This window comes from Silurus meridionalis, chromosome 17 (assembly GCF_014805685.1).
Source record: "Silurus meridionalis isolate SWU-2019-XX chromosome 17, ASM1480568v1, whole genome shotgun sequence".
Taxonomy (NCBI): domain Eukaryota; kingdom Metazoa; phylum Chordata; class Actinopteri; order Siluriformes; family Siluridae; genus Silurus; species Silurus meridionalis.
The window spans coordinates 9,670,490-9,683,592 of NC_060900.1; the positions used below are offsets into that span (position 1 = coordinate 9,670,490).

The window sequence follows — 13,103 nt, forward strand, 5'->3', positions numbered from 1 at the left end:
TATAACAACACGTGGCATTACAGAGAGAGAGAGGCATTTTGCATATGGAGGGTAAATACCATTTAACTAAAGCAAACTCCAAACCTCTACACTACAACTGCAACTGTGCACCTACATCATCTGGAACAGTTCAGAATCAATATTTGTCTAAAAACATGACAAAAACATTAAAATTTAAATAAAATACAACCTACTCACTAGAGATACATGCTCATAATATGCACCGCTCCTCAGAGGCTGTAAGCCAGTGGTACCGCTCGTATTCACTCGTCTGGAAGTGGCGAACAAACCCTTTCCCGGGCTGAGACAAGCTAACTAGCTTCGGGGTTGGCCGACCTCCTCACCATGTCTAGCTTTTCTTGAAAATGGATTTTTAAGTATGTCCAAGACCAAATTAATTTCTCTTTCTCCGTAGGCATAAAAAAGTCTGACTTAGATGTATTAATGTGTGCAGAGCACTACAGATATGTTTTGCTTGTCGAACTTGGCTGTAACAGTTTTCCTCTGACCAACCAATCAGAGGATGGAAAAATGCTGATGCTATTCTGGGCCAGCTAGCTGCCCTGTAAGACGAATTTGAAATCTGAATGGTTAAAGAAACAGAGCTATTTCTTAAGGAGACTAAGGTAAAAAGGCCAGCAGTACTTATTTTGCAGGCCCTGGGGAGTTTAGATTGACATGACAGCACATAGAGGCCAAAATCTGATTGGGCAAAAAAATCTAACATCCACATCCACATAATAAAAGCAGTGCAGCCAAGGGAAACGCTACGACATGAAGAGAATAGACTGTTGGGAATAAATTAATACAATTTCATGAAACAAATATTAGAATTTAGGTTGTTAATGTGGATCAGGGCTTCTGATAGTGTTTAGGCCAGCAGAGAAGGCTTTGCTGGCCCTGACAGCCCACCACTGAAGTAGAGTAACAAAGTATTTGTACTTCGTACATCTATAGGAGGTTTGATTTCATGTTAAGACAAATTGGGTACATGAAGTGTTTGCATGCATTTTTCATTACAAAAAAAAATCTAACTATTATCTATTTTTATTATAAGCGACTATCAGAGACCTCAACGGTGTTACTGTACATCATTTCACATTTTTGCATTTTTGAGTTTTCTTACATTATGCTTATTGATTGATTTGGTTCCTTGTTGATTCCTGTTACTTGTTGGCACACAGGAATCACAGGTTGTTATATAAAGTAATAATAATATTTTTTAATAAGTCATTAAAAAAGAGAAAATTTACACAAGCACAATGTGTGTGTGTGTGTGTGTGTGTGTGTGTGTGTGTGTGTGTGTGTGTGTGTGTGTGTGTGTGTGTGTGTTATAAATACAAAAATGAACACCACTTATGTACAAAATCTATTCATCCTTTTTCTAATAATTGAGAGGAATAAAGTGTTTTATTCAGGTAACAGTCACACCTGATCTAGAGCCTATCCCTAAGGAATACACCCTATATATGTATGCTAGTTTATAACAAGGCATTTACCATCACCAATTGAACTACAGTCATGTTTTCATTTGACAAAAAGACACAAAAGTATTTGGTGGGTCACTGTGTGCATTTATGTGAAACGTTTTCAAATGCTGCTTCAAGATCAGCTCAAAATTCCACATGAGCATTTGGATTTTCCCCAGTTAAATATTTAGACTACCATCAAGCTAGCTAAATTGATAGCTAACATTAACTAACCTGATACCTACCTGATCAAGTAAGCAAAAAACTGTTACCCAACAAGCGATTAACACAATGTTACATTGCAGCTATACTGTAATGCAATATTAAACAACTACACCTTTAGGTATAAATATGTATAATATGATGTATAATGGTCAATGTAGCATTTTGGAAAAAACACTGTACGTAAAAACTGGGCCAAGTAATTTGTGGTCCACACACATTTGTATTTCTTTCCTTATAAGGCACTTGCACATACATAATGCAATGCCTATACCTAAATCTAACCCTGACCTTGACCTCCTCCACCACTAAAATAAGCCCTTTTGGCTCTTGTGAAAAAAAAAGTTTTAAGACAGTCACATTTGGTTAACACCAAGATCTACAAACATGACCATTCAAACACACAAGTTTGGGAACAACTACAAATAAGCAAGCACTTTACTGTTACTGACCCTCATTGCATCCTGAATGTGGTCCTGTCTCACAACCTCAGCGGAGCGATCCATGTACCACTTCAGACAGCGAATCAGCTCTCTGCACAGAAAAACATTACAAGACTTTTTTGGACTGATGTGTAAAACCTGCACTACGAAGCTTTTTTGTATAAAAAGCACAAAAAAACTATCAAGAGAAACTAATAATAACTCCTAATAATTTTTTTATGTTAGTTATTAAAGCTGGGGTCAATTTAGAACTCCCATAACATTTACAACTTTTGCTAAATCAATTCATAGCCAAAACATTTTTTAATTTTAGGCATTCACTTTCCAGTCATTTTTCCATTAAATAAAATGATGAGCAATCTTACTATTTAACATTGCAATTTAAATGATCAATAACTGCTTAACATAGATGGATTTGCTCTTCTTATAACCAAACCTACATAATTTTCTTCAGAACTGTCTAAAAGAAAAAAACTGAATCTATAAAAAAATCTTTAAAAGCCTGCAGTATATTATTTACTTGTATGCCAGCGCTCCTGCGAACTGGTTGTGTATGTAGGCGTCCATAACTGGGCGAAAATGGTAATACCGTGGATCCCTGAGCAGGTTAATGATGAACACCTGAAACAGATGGGAATTTTTTAGAATACTTTGGTGTATTGTATATTAAATGTTTGTAAAAATAGAAAGTCTTACCAGTGACTGGAATACAAGTGGCCCATATTTGTCAATGTTGTCATCAAGGAGAGAAAATAGTGTATCCAGTACATCCTGCAGAAACTGCAAAAGCACAGATCACACCACCATACTGAAACGTGAGCATGTGGGGATATACAGTATGGACAATAATTGTGTGTTTGTGTGTGTAAGTTTGTGAGTGTGCACCTTAACAATTTCCTCTCCATTAATTACTCGTAGGCGGCCTAGGACGTCCAAAACTCTCTCAGGATTAGCTTTCCATTTTAACAGAGTCAGAAGATCCACTGTCGAAACACACACACACACACACACACACACACACACAAACAGATTAAAGGACATTAAATGAAAAGGAGTTCGAATTCTGTTAAATTAATGATTTAATTTATCGCTATAAATGACAGTCAGTCAGTCACAGGTGTGTGTGCATGTGTTTGTGTTGTGAACTATGCTGTTCCCTTTCAGGACCTTAAGCTGCGTCAGAATGCATTTTGAATGTGGCTGTACCGTGCGTCGCTAGCTTGGGAGCGGAGCACGCTAAATTGGTTCCTGAGGAAGCCGCCTGCGGGCACGCGCATGCTGCGTGCATTCGGCGCATGCTGCGCTCATTGCACCACGCGCTTTGTGCCGGCATGTCTATGCGATCACTCCGCTCCCACTGCCACTCATGCTCCCTCTCCTCGCGGTTCGCAAATGTATCATGCAGAGGTTTTGGAGATGGGCTTGCCCCTTTCTCCTGCCTCACCTGACTGGACTCGCTAGGGGATGACGGGAGGGCATGTAGCACCGCATTTCTCGGTTCCCGTTTCTCTCAGGGACCTGGCTTGTTAACCATGTCACGAATGTGTTTCCGCCTGGGTGTCGTTGGAAGGTCTTGTCACTAGAGCTGCGCCAAGGCACTGCCCTGGCTCTAGGCAGTCTCTAGAAACTGATACCCTTAAGAGAGCACCTGGCAGCCTGGATAGTCCTGCAAGACATGTCTCGATGGGTCCTGCAGACTGTAAAGCGAGGCTATTTGATTCAGTTCTCCCTAGGTTCAACGGGCTCTGTCCCACTCTGGTGGGACGCAAGCAGCCTTTGGTCATGGAACGAGAAGTAGACACTCTCCTGAGGAAGGAGGCCATCGAGGAAGTTTCTCCGTCAGACAGAGAGTCCGGTTCTACAGCTGGTACGTCATAGTTCCCAAAAAAGGACGGTGGGTTGCGTCCTATCCTAGATCAACGTCAGCTGAACTGCTCTCTGATGAGGCTCCGGTTCAAAATGCTGACACTCAAGCAGGTCGGGTCTAAGATCACATCCAAGGACTGGTTTGTCATGGTAGATCTAAAGGATGCGTACTTTCATGTACCCATCCTCCCTTCTCACATCAAGTTCCTGAGGTTCGCTTCTGGGGTCAAAGAGTACCAATATCAGGTCCTCCTGTTTGGCCTTGCCTTATCACCCAGCACCTTCACAAAATGTGTTGATGCGGCTCTGGCTCCCCTGAGACTTCAGGGCATCCGCAACTATTTTGACAATTGTTTGATATTAGCTTGATCAGAGCAGTTAGGGGTCCAGCATCGAGATGTCGTTCTTGCTCACATGAAAAAAATGGGGTTTTGGCTAAATGCCGGGAAGAGTGTGCTTTCTCTATTACATAGAACCACCTATCTCTGCATCATATGTGATTCGACGACTATGCGCCCGCATAGATTTTCTCTGCCCGCATTGCGTCCATCCTTACGGCTGTCAGGAAGGTCATTGAAGGGCAGTCACTCACCGTCAGGCAGTTTCACAAACTGCTCGGGTTTATGGCAGCAATGTCATTCCACTTGGCCTCTTGTACATAAGACCCCTTCAGTGGTGGCTCAGGGCCCATGGGTTCTCACGGAAGGGCAATCCCCTCAGTACGATCAAGGTCACGTGGCGATCCCTATGTGCCTTAGATGTTTGGAGAGATCCCGGGGTTTCTATCTCAAGGCCCCGTGCTGGAAGTTTCCGGTCGTCGCATACTGCTTATGACAGATGCGTCCCTCACGGAGTGGGAAGCGGTCATGAGTGGCCGCTCTGCGCAAGGTCTATGGGAGAGTACCCATCTACTATGGGACATCAATTGCCTAGAGATGCTGTCTGTACTTCTGGCTCTGAAGCTTTCCTCCCAGACCTCAGAGGCCATCATGTGTTGATCCGCTCGGGAGTCTTGTATATCAACCACCAGGTCAACCAATCCAGAGCTCCCTCTCCAAGGAGGTCATATGTCATGAGATGGCATCTGTTCACTATGTGGTGCGCTCAGCACCAATTTGACCCAATCCACTGCCCGGTTGGTTCAGTGCTAGAGTTCCCAGGAACAGTTCGCAAAGGTGTTGGCTTCATCCACCATTAAACTCTACGTGTCCACACTTTTGGCATATTACACCCCTGTGTCAGGGCATTTACTGGGCAGAGACCCACTGCTGGTGTGTTTTCTCCAGGGCACTCGGAGGCTGAGGCCTTCTGTGCGACCAAGAGTGCCTGGGTGGGGCCTGGCCGTTGTGTTGAAGGCTCTGTCTGAACCAACCCCACACTTGTTCATCTGCTATGGCGCTCCGAGGAGAGGTCTTCCTGCTCATAAGCGGACCCTCAGCAGATGAATTATTGACGGTATTGCATCCTCTTACGGGTCCTCTGGTTTCCCCGCTCCATTGGTCCTCTGTGGTGCCCCTCCAAGACCTGGAGACGTTGGTCCACCACGCTCACCTTTGTCAGGTTTTACAACCTTGACCTCCTTGGACCTAGCTGTGCTCTTTTACACTAGTCAGGGACTGGTCAAGGTGGTGGTATTGGACTCTCTTTCCCAAAGCATTCCGACGCAGCTCGAGTTCCTGAAAGGGACATTACTGAAAGACTAGACAAGTTTAAAAAAAAAGCTATGTAAGTTACAATTTTAAAGTAGCCTACCCGTGAAAATTTAATCATAAGTCGAGCCATACAAGCGTTAAACAAGGTCTAAGCAAAATGCAGCACTTCCAAAGAATGATAGGGATTTTTGTCAGAACATGCAAGCGTGCCATCAGGCAAAAACAAAACATGAACGTAAATGCTTAGTATAAGATGTTTGCTGCCTCGTTAGTGTTTGATAAACAAACTGCAGGGAAAACAACTGAAAACTATCCTTATGTTCAGACAAATCAAAGCTTTAGCAGGCATTAAACAAACTCACATATTGCATAACAGTGAAATATAATGAAAGATTTTTTTATGTTTTACTGTTTGGCATCCTTTGACAGTAGTTATGAAAATTGTTATTATTGACATTATCAGGTTTTTTATATATATTTAAAATTTAAAAAAATTTTTTGGAATCAAGTTTATTTTAATTGATTATTTGAATGGACTAATATAATTAATTAAAATTAAATCAAATCTGTATGTGTGTGTGTGTGTGTGTGTAAGTGTGTGTGTTACCATTCTGTGTAAGCTTTGTAGAAACCAATATGGTGCTGATGCAAAAACTCTCCTTGTTGCTGCGCTGGAAAGGAAATGAGGCTGGAATCGCAGGACAGGTGTCTAGGTCAGCCTTACTGCATGGCATACTCAAATACAGGCCTTGATTACTAAATGTTGTGTTCTCATCACACTAGAGAGAAAGAGAAATTTACAAAAATGTAACTTTGCAGTAATATCTATTTACTAAAAATTCCTATTTATAATATTCCATATTATACAGTACTCATTGTCTTTTGTTGTTGTCTCAATGTCTGATCTCTCAGGCCTTCAATGATTTTCACGAAAGCTGATAAAAATTATTTGATAAGTCTTTGAAGATGCGACTGATTTAAGTCTAGTGGGAATAATATTCTATAATGCTTTAGAGAAACTGTAAATATGTACAGTCCTTCCACTGAAGGATTTTTTAAACGACTTTATTTAATAAAGATACAATGCATATTAAATAAAAAAAAAAAAAATTAAATATGTATATATTTACAAAAAAAAGAAAAAATAATTAAAATCAAATAAATAAATAAATAAATAAACAAATAAATAAAGGTGACAAGTCAGACATGGGAGAGAATAACTATACTTTATAGTTTGATGTTCCTGAGATGCTGTGAGTCACCCTGACAATTCACAGTTATCACTGTGTCAGGGGAATGGGATCAGAATTGGAAGGAATTGTGTACGCCTACGTCAGATGCCAGCTAGGCTATAGCAAATGTCATCATGCCCTACTTTTAGGCACATAAGAAGTCCAAAATATACCATGACTGGCAGGAGAGAGCAGCCAGAGATTGCAGTGTGTAAGTGAAAACAAAGCAAAAAGGAATGAGACAGTAAAAGAGTCGAATATTATACTATAGGAGGAATAAAGACTTAGGTCTCTTGGTACAGAATTCATTAATTTGTTTTACTTCTAATTTTGGTGGGAAGCTAGTGAATCCATCCTTGTTAAAAAAATTATAACATGACCATACCACTTTGGCCTATGTGATTTGGAACACAATCTTGAAAAATATCTAAAAGCATGCATTTGCACCTATGACTTTAATCAAAGAAGGGAAAACGACTTAAACAATATTAAAAGTGTTCTTTCGGAAGTAGTGAACAATATAATCTTTCTAGCGAAGTTTAAGAAATTACAAAATCTTAAATTCTTAGCTTTAAATAGTATATATTTAAATACAAAATAAAAACGAATATCTTTCACATTCATGAAAGTATCAAGAAGAAATAGAGGGAGGTAGTGAAAGAAGTAGTAATAAAGAATAAAGGAAGAATTAAAAAAAAAATTACTTTGTTTAATTAGTGTTTTGTGGGGATATTTGGCTGAAATACACACATTCTTAAACCATAGCATTAATAATTTTTCAATGGATGGTCCTCACTAACAAATCAGAACACAAGTTTGTGTGTGTGTGTGTGTGTGTGTGTGTGTGTGTGTGTGTGTGTGTGTGTGTGTGTGTGTGTGTGTGTGTGTGTAAGCACCTTATACACATAAAGCTCATGGCACTCATCCCCTAAGGTGGTCCCATCCTCCCTCAAAAGTGGAGTGAAAGAGAACCCAAACAGCTTTTTCTCCCCTTTATCTTTAGCTAAATGCAAGAAAAGCACAAATATGTATACATCTACACCATGAGATCATTCAATATATAATATGACATGGTGACTGTACAAATAATTTAATGAATAAGGACTGTGCAAGTGGCAAAATTCTTTAGCATGTTAGTTAGATTTTTTTACTTAATTAATGCCAGAAGGATAATGCTAGAAAGAAAATAATCTAATCTAAAAAATATTGAAAAAATGTATATATTTATAATTATATATTGTTTCCCCTTTTAATGTTTTAAGTGATCTATCTATCTATCTATCTATCTATCTATCTATCTATCTATCTATCTATCTATCTATCTATCTATCTATCTATCTATCTATTGATATACAGTATATAACAAAGTAAATAAGTGTATCAAGAAGAAACAGTAATGGTGTGTATAGAGACAGTGAGGGTGTAAAGGTAGTCATGCAGTATAAGTACATTGCTGATACACTGGCAGACTTGTGAATTAACGAGACAGTGAGGAAAAACATTATTAAAGTGGACATTGTAAGCATCAGGAACACAGTATAAATATTTTACAAAATATATAGCACAGAGTATTTAATTTTAAATTGTAAGTACAACATAAAGTTTGTATGGAACAATAGAGAGGCAGTACTCACTGGAACAATGTCTGAACTCAAAGCGTAGGTGCGAGCCACGAAAGCGCTCAATAGGAATGGGTAGTTTGAGGCTTTCACCCCAGCGAGGACTGTTATTGTGATATAGGACAAAGGAGCAATGCTCACTTACATTTGGCTCTCCACAGCCAACACTAATACAATCCTGAAAAAGAGGCAGACAAACAGAGAATATATACACCTTCCATTTCCTGGAATACATTTCAAAGAAGTGTAAAACACACACTTGGACACACAGTATCCATAACTGCATCATGATTATAATACAAAATGTAACAAAAACCTTGAATGTGACTAGTTGGGTATATTCTCTAAAATGTTGAGACATTATCAAGAGGTGAACTACAATAATATATATTTTAAATACATTAAAAACATTATTTTACATTCATGACAATGCATTATTCAATTTCACATTGGTAATTTAGTTATTTGAAATGTAATTAAAAATAACTCACAGTAAAAGCATTTTGTGACTTCTCATATGCATTTCTGAGTGCTCACACATACAGTATGTACATATGTATCAGGGAAGGAGATTAATTTCTGACCACTATAAACTGTCTGGGAATGAAAAAAAACTTTTCCTTATACCCATCCAAATTGATTAATGTGGTAACATGGTTCCCTTTCAGGAACTTGAGGTGCGTCGGAACGCTTTGGGAACGCGAATGCGTTGTCCATGCTCTGAATAATGAGTGTAATCAGACAAAACTGAAGGCAGGCTGTCACCGGCGAGTTGACGCCACGACCAGGAAGTATAAAACGATTATGGAGAAAACCCGGCTTCAGCTTCTGTTTGTTCATGTAGTGCTCTGAGTAAATGTAATATTTGTTTGTCTGTCTGTCAAAAAATATAATCAAAACATCGAAGAAACCCAAGCACACTTTTCGGCTTCTCCCTGCCCCCGTTTTATTACAGGGAGGGATACACACAGCCTTTATGTGACTTGTTTGGGAGCGGAGCAATCTATATCGGCTCATGACCATGCAGCTGCTCCGCTCCTGGCGTACTCTTTAAGGAAGGTGCCCCAACTCCTCGCGGTTCTGGTCCCGCTCTCACTGAGGCAGAGCGGCGCTCCGGTTCTTAGGGTTCGCGCATGGACCTTGCAGAAGGAGTGGAGATGGGCTTGTCCCTATCGCCCTCCTCCTCTCCTTGGTCCAGCTCTCGTTTGGCTCCGGAAGCACGCCTTTCAGGGGTGTCTTTCGCCGTCACTAGAACATGCAGCTCCGCCTCTATTCATCCAATAGCTAGAAGCTCATGGAGGTTTGACACTCGCCATCCAGAAGCTAGATATAGCTTGCCCGGCCGGTGAGCATAATTGCTCCTCCATCTGGTAAGCTTACGAATGCTTTTTGCTCCCAGCATCACAGCCTCCGCGTCAAGGCTTGCCATTTTTCCCTGACCTCGGTAGGTGTCCTGGTTCTGGGCTCGCCCCTTCAGCCCTAAGACCGTGGTATACTCCAACGTCCTGGGGCTTAGGGATCATGGTTACGGTGTCATGCCATGGGTTGAAAAGACGCTGGCACGCTATCTCTCGCCATCTTCTCTTAAGCCCCCGACACTACCCACCAAGCCCCTGCGCACTACCTCGGCGCTGGTGGGGAAGGCTTAAGTCTCAGCAGGTCAGGTTGCTGGATGTCTGCTATAGGCGAACCAGGCCGACCTGCTGCTGGAGACATCATTGGCGGCCAGTTCTCCGAGATCTGCCATATGGCGGACCTGGCCTTACGGGCCACTAAGGAGACCGCTAAGGCCATTGGTCGGTCTATGGCCACCCTGTCCGAAATCCCGGACAGGGACAAGGCCGTGCTGCTGGACACCACACTCTCTCCCTCTGGCATTTTTTGGCGACACCGTTGGTTCGGTAGTAGAGAGGTTCCAGAAATCTAATAGACAATCGGCGGCGTTCCAGTGGTACCTTCCACTCCGCTCCGCTCTCTGCCCGCTGAGCAGCCCCCTTAACCCAGCAATTCATGCCGACAAGTGCAAAGACAGAGTGTCGTGACACGCTCTCCCCCTGTGCCTGGATAGCTCTGCCAGACATGTGCCAGACTGCCAGACCCGGTGGTTCCTGCGCACTGTAGAGCAAGGCTATACGATTCAGTTCGAGTCTCATCCACCCCGGTTCAACAGGCTCTGTCCCGAGCAGGCTCTGGTTATGAAACAAGAAGTAGATACTCTCCTAAGGAAGAACGACTTTAGGGCATCCGTATCATCAATTATATTGATGACTGGTTGATATTAGCTCAATCAGAGAAGTTAGCGGTCTGGCATAGAGATGTCATTCTTGCTTACATGAAGGAACTGAAGTTTCGCCTAAACGGCAGGTAGAGTGTGCTTTCTCCATCACAGAGAACCACCTATCTCGGTGTCATATGGGATTCAACAACTATGCACGCACAGTTTTCTTCTGTCCATTCTCAGAGACCATTCTCCAATCCAGAGCTCCCTCCACGAGGAGGTCATATGCAGCAAGATGGCACCTGTTCACTGTATGGTGCGACCCAGTCCACTTTCCAGTTGGTTCAGTGCTGGAGTTTCTGCAGGATTATTGTATTATTGATGATATTGCGTCTTCTTACGGGTCCTCTAGTCTCCCCACTCCATTCATGGTCAGAGCACACTCGACCTGGAGTGTGGCAGCCTCTAAGGCTTAATCCTGTGGAGTGTCCCTTCAAGACCTCTGCGATGCTGCTGGCTGGTCCACCCCTCTCACCTTTGTGAGGGGAACGTCTCTAGGGTTCGTATGTAACCCTAGTTTCCTGAGGGAATGAGACACTGCATCTCTATGCCACACCTCCGGCGTCCCTTCAGCGCTTCCTTCTCGGGTACAGAAGCTGAAGCCGGCTTCTCTCCATGTGCGTTTTATACTTTCTGGTCGTGACATCACCCTGCGGGTGATAGCCTGCCTTCAATTTTGACTGATTACACTCATTATTCATAACATGGACAACGCAGTCACGTTCCCAAAGCGTTCAGCGTCTAAATCCCTACTACTAGGGAACTAGGGTTACATACATAACCTAAAGACTTTTGTATAGTGTAATTTCCACAGTACATGAAATCAACTTACCTACCAAAATTACAAACCTATTTCACAATAACATTTATTTATTTATTTATTTATTTATTTATTTATTTATTTATTTATTTATTTATTAAGTGTGTATGTGCTATTATGTGTCTCTCCTGACTAAGCACTAAGTTCAGAAATTTTGCAGTAAAAAGAGCCTTTCATATACCCATTAAAACTTATATTTTATGTATATTTTCTGCTGTTTTCTAGATTAGTAAATAATTTCATTTGGAAGAACAAGAGAAAAAAACAAATGTGTCAGTCTATTTAAAGAGAAACCAAATGTGTCAGTCTTGTTAAAATCATTGTGCATTAAATCGCTAAACATTTTACAGTAATGCTGACTGCACTGCAGGCTTTCTCACCAAAGACATCAGCACCTGACCTCACTAATGCTCTTATGGCTGAATGAGCACAAATCCCCAAAGTCACATTTTAAAATATAGTAGACAGCATTCTCAAAAGAGTGGAGATTATTATAAGCAAAGGACGATTAAATCTGGAAAGGAATGTTTAAAACGCACGTATGAATATTATGATCAGGTGTCCACAAATGTTAGGACATATAGTGTATGCATGATATGTTATATAGGCTTGTGGTATTAGAATACCACACTCCCAAAAATTCATATTCAGCTTGTGTGGACTCTCATGGTACAATGCTTGACATTAGCCATGTTAACATGTACACTTTATGTCATTCTGATTAAAATCATTCTGATTGAAAGATTCGGTGAACTGTTTACATGAGACGGTATCTAATCCGATATTGTGTTTATGTGCTTTTACTTGAAATGATTTTGTGACAGTAGTGTGTGGATAAATGTCTGTAGTAAGGACTAGTGAGAGAGGTTTTTAGTGACCTGGAATGGAAACTAAACTTTCATGAGTCGCCAGTCATTCACACTTTTGTGTGGATTGGTAGAGGGATTTATGGCCCCAGAAAAAGAGACTGTCCGAAATCCAATTGCCCTAATTATGCGAGTCGCGATTGTTTTATACAAACTTGAAAGCTGTCTGGAATACTGTGTTGTGGCAAATCAATAATAATTTATATCTTCTGTAAGTGATTGGTTTAAATCGTTTACATGTCAGAATTTTTATTTTGTTCGGTTTATAGAAAGGTTTATCCCACCCCTCTCAAAACAATTACAATTCAATTCAGTTTGAGCATTTTTATTCCGATTGAGGTATTTGTGTGGAGCATTTTCGTTTGGATTTGACTTTTAAACCGATTACAATGCCCCATGTAGTGTTATTAAATCAGTTCCGAATATGTTGAAAAGCAAGTGCATGACAGTCAAGATATATGTGTTGATAGTTATAGATGGTATAGAAGGGTTTTTTTTGTTTTGTTTTATGTTGTTTTATTTATTTTTATTTTATTATTGTTTTGTTTTGGGTTTTTTTTGGTAAATTGTGCTATTTAAAGAAAAGTGATTCTTACAACCAAAAATTTTAATCTCAAATGTTTTATATTACAATGT

General features: G+C 40.6%; 1 protein-coding gene across 1 annotated transcript in view; it reads right to left on the bottom strand.

Annotated features, from left to right (window-relative positions):
- Positions 1-13,103, bottom strand: part of LOC124399392 (dedicator of cytokinesis protein 3-like) — an 81,372-nt gene that overhangs the window by 33,941 nt on the left and 34,328 nt on the right. The window contains exons 16-22 of the mRNA XM_046870249.1: positions 8,519-8,681; positions 7,781-7,887; positions 6,260-6,431; positions 3,020-3,117; positions 2,831-2,914; positions 2,655-2,755; positions 2,144-2,225 (exon numbers count right to left, since the gene is read on the bottom strand). Coding sequence (XP_046726205.1) covers positions 2,144-2,225; positions 2,655-2,755; positions 2,831-2,914; positions 3,020-3,117; positions 6,260-6,431; positions 7,781-7,887; positions 8,519-8,681 — 807 coding nt within the window. The remainder of the gene's footprint in view (positions 1-2,143; positions 2,226-2,654; positions 2,756-2,830; positions 2,915-3,019; positions 3,118-6,259; positions 6,432-7,780; positions 7,888-8,518; positions 8,682-13,103) is intronic.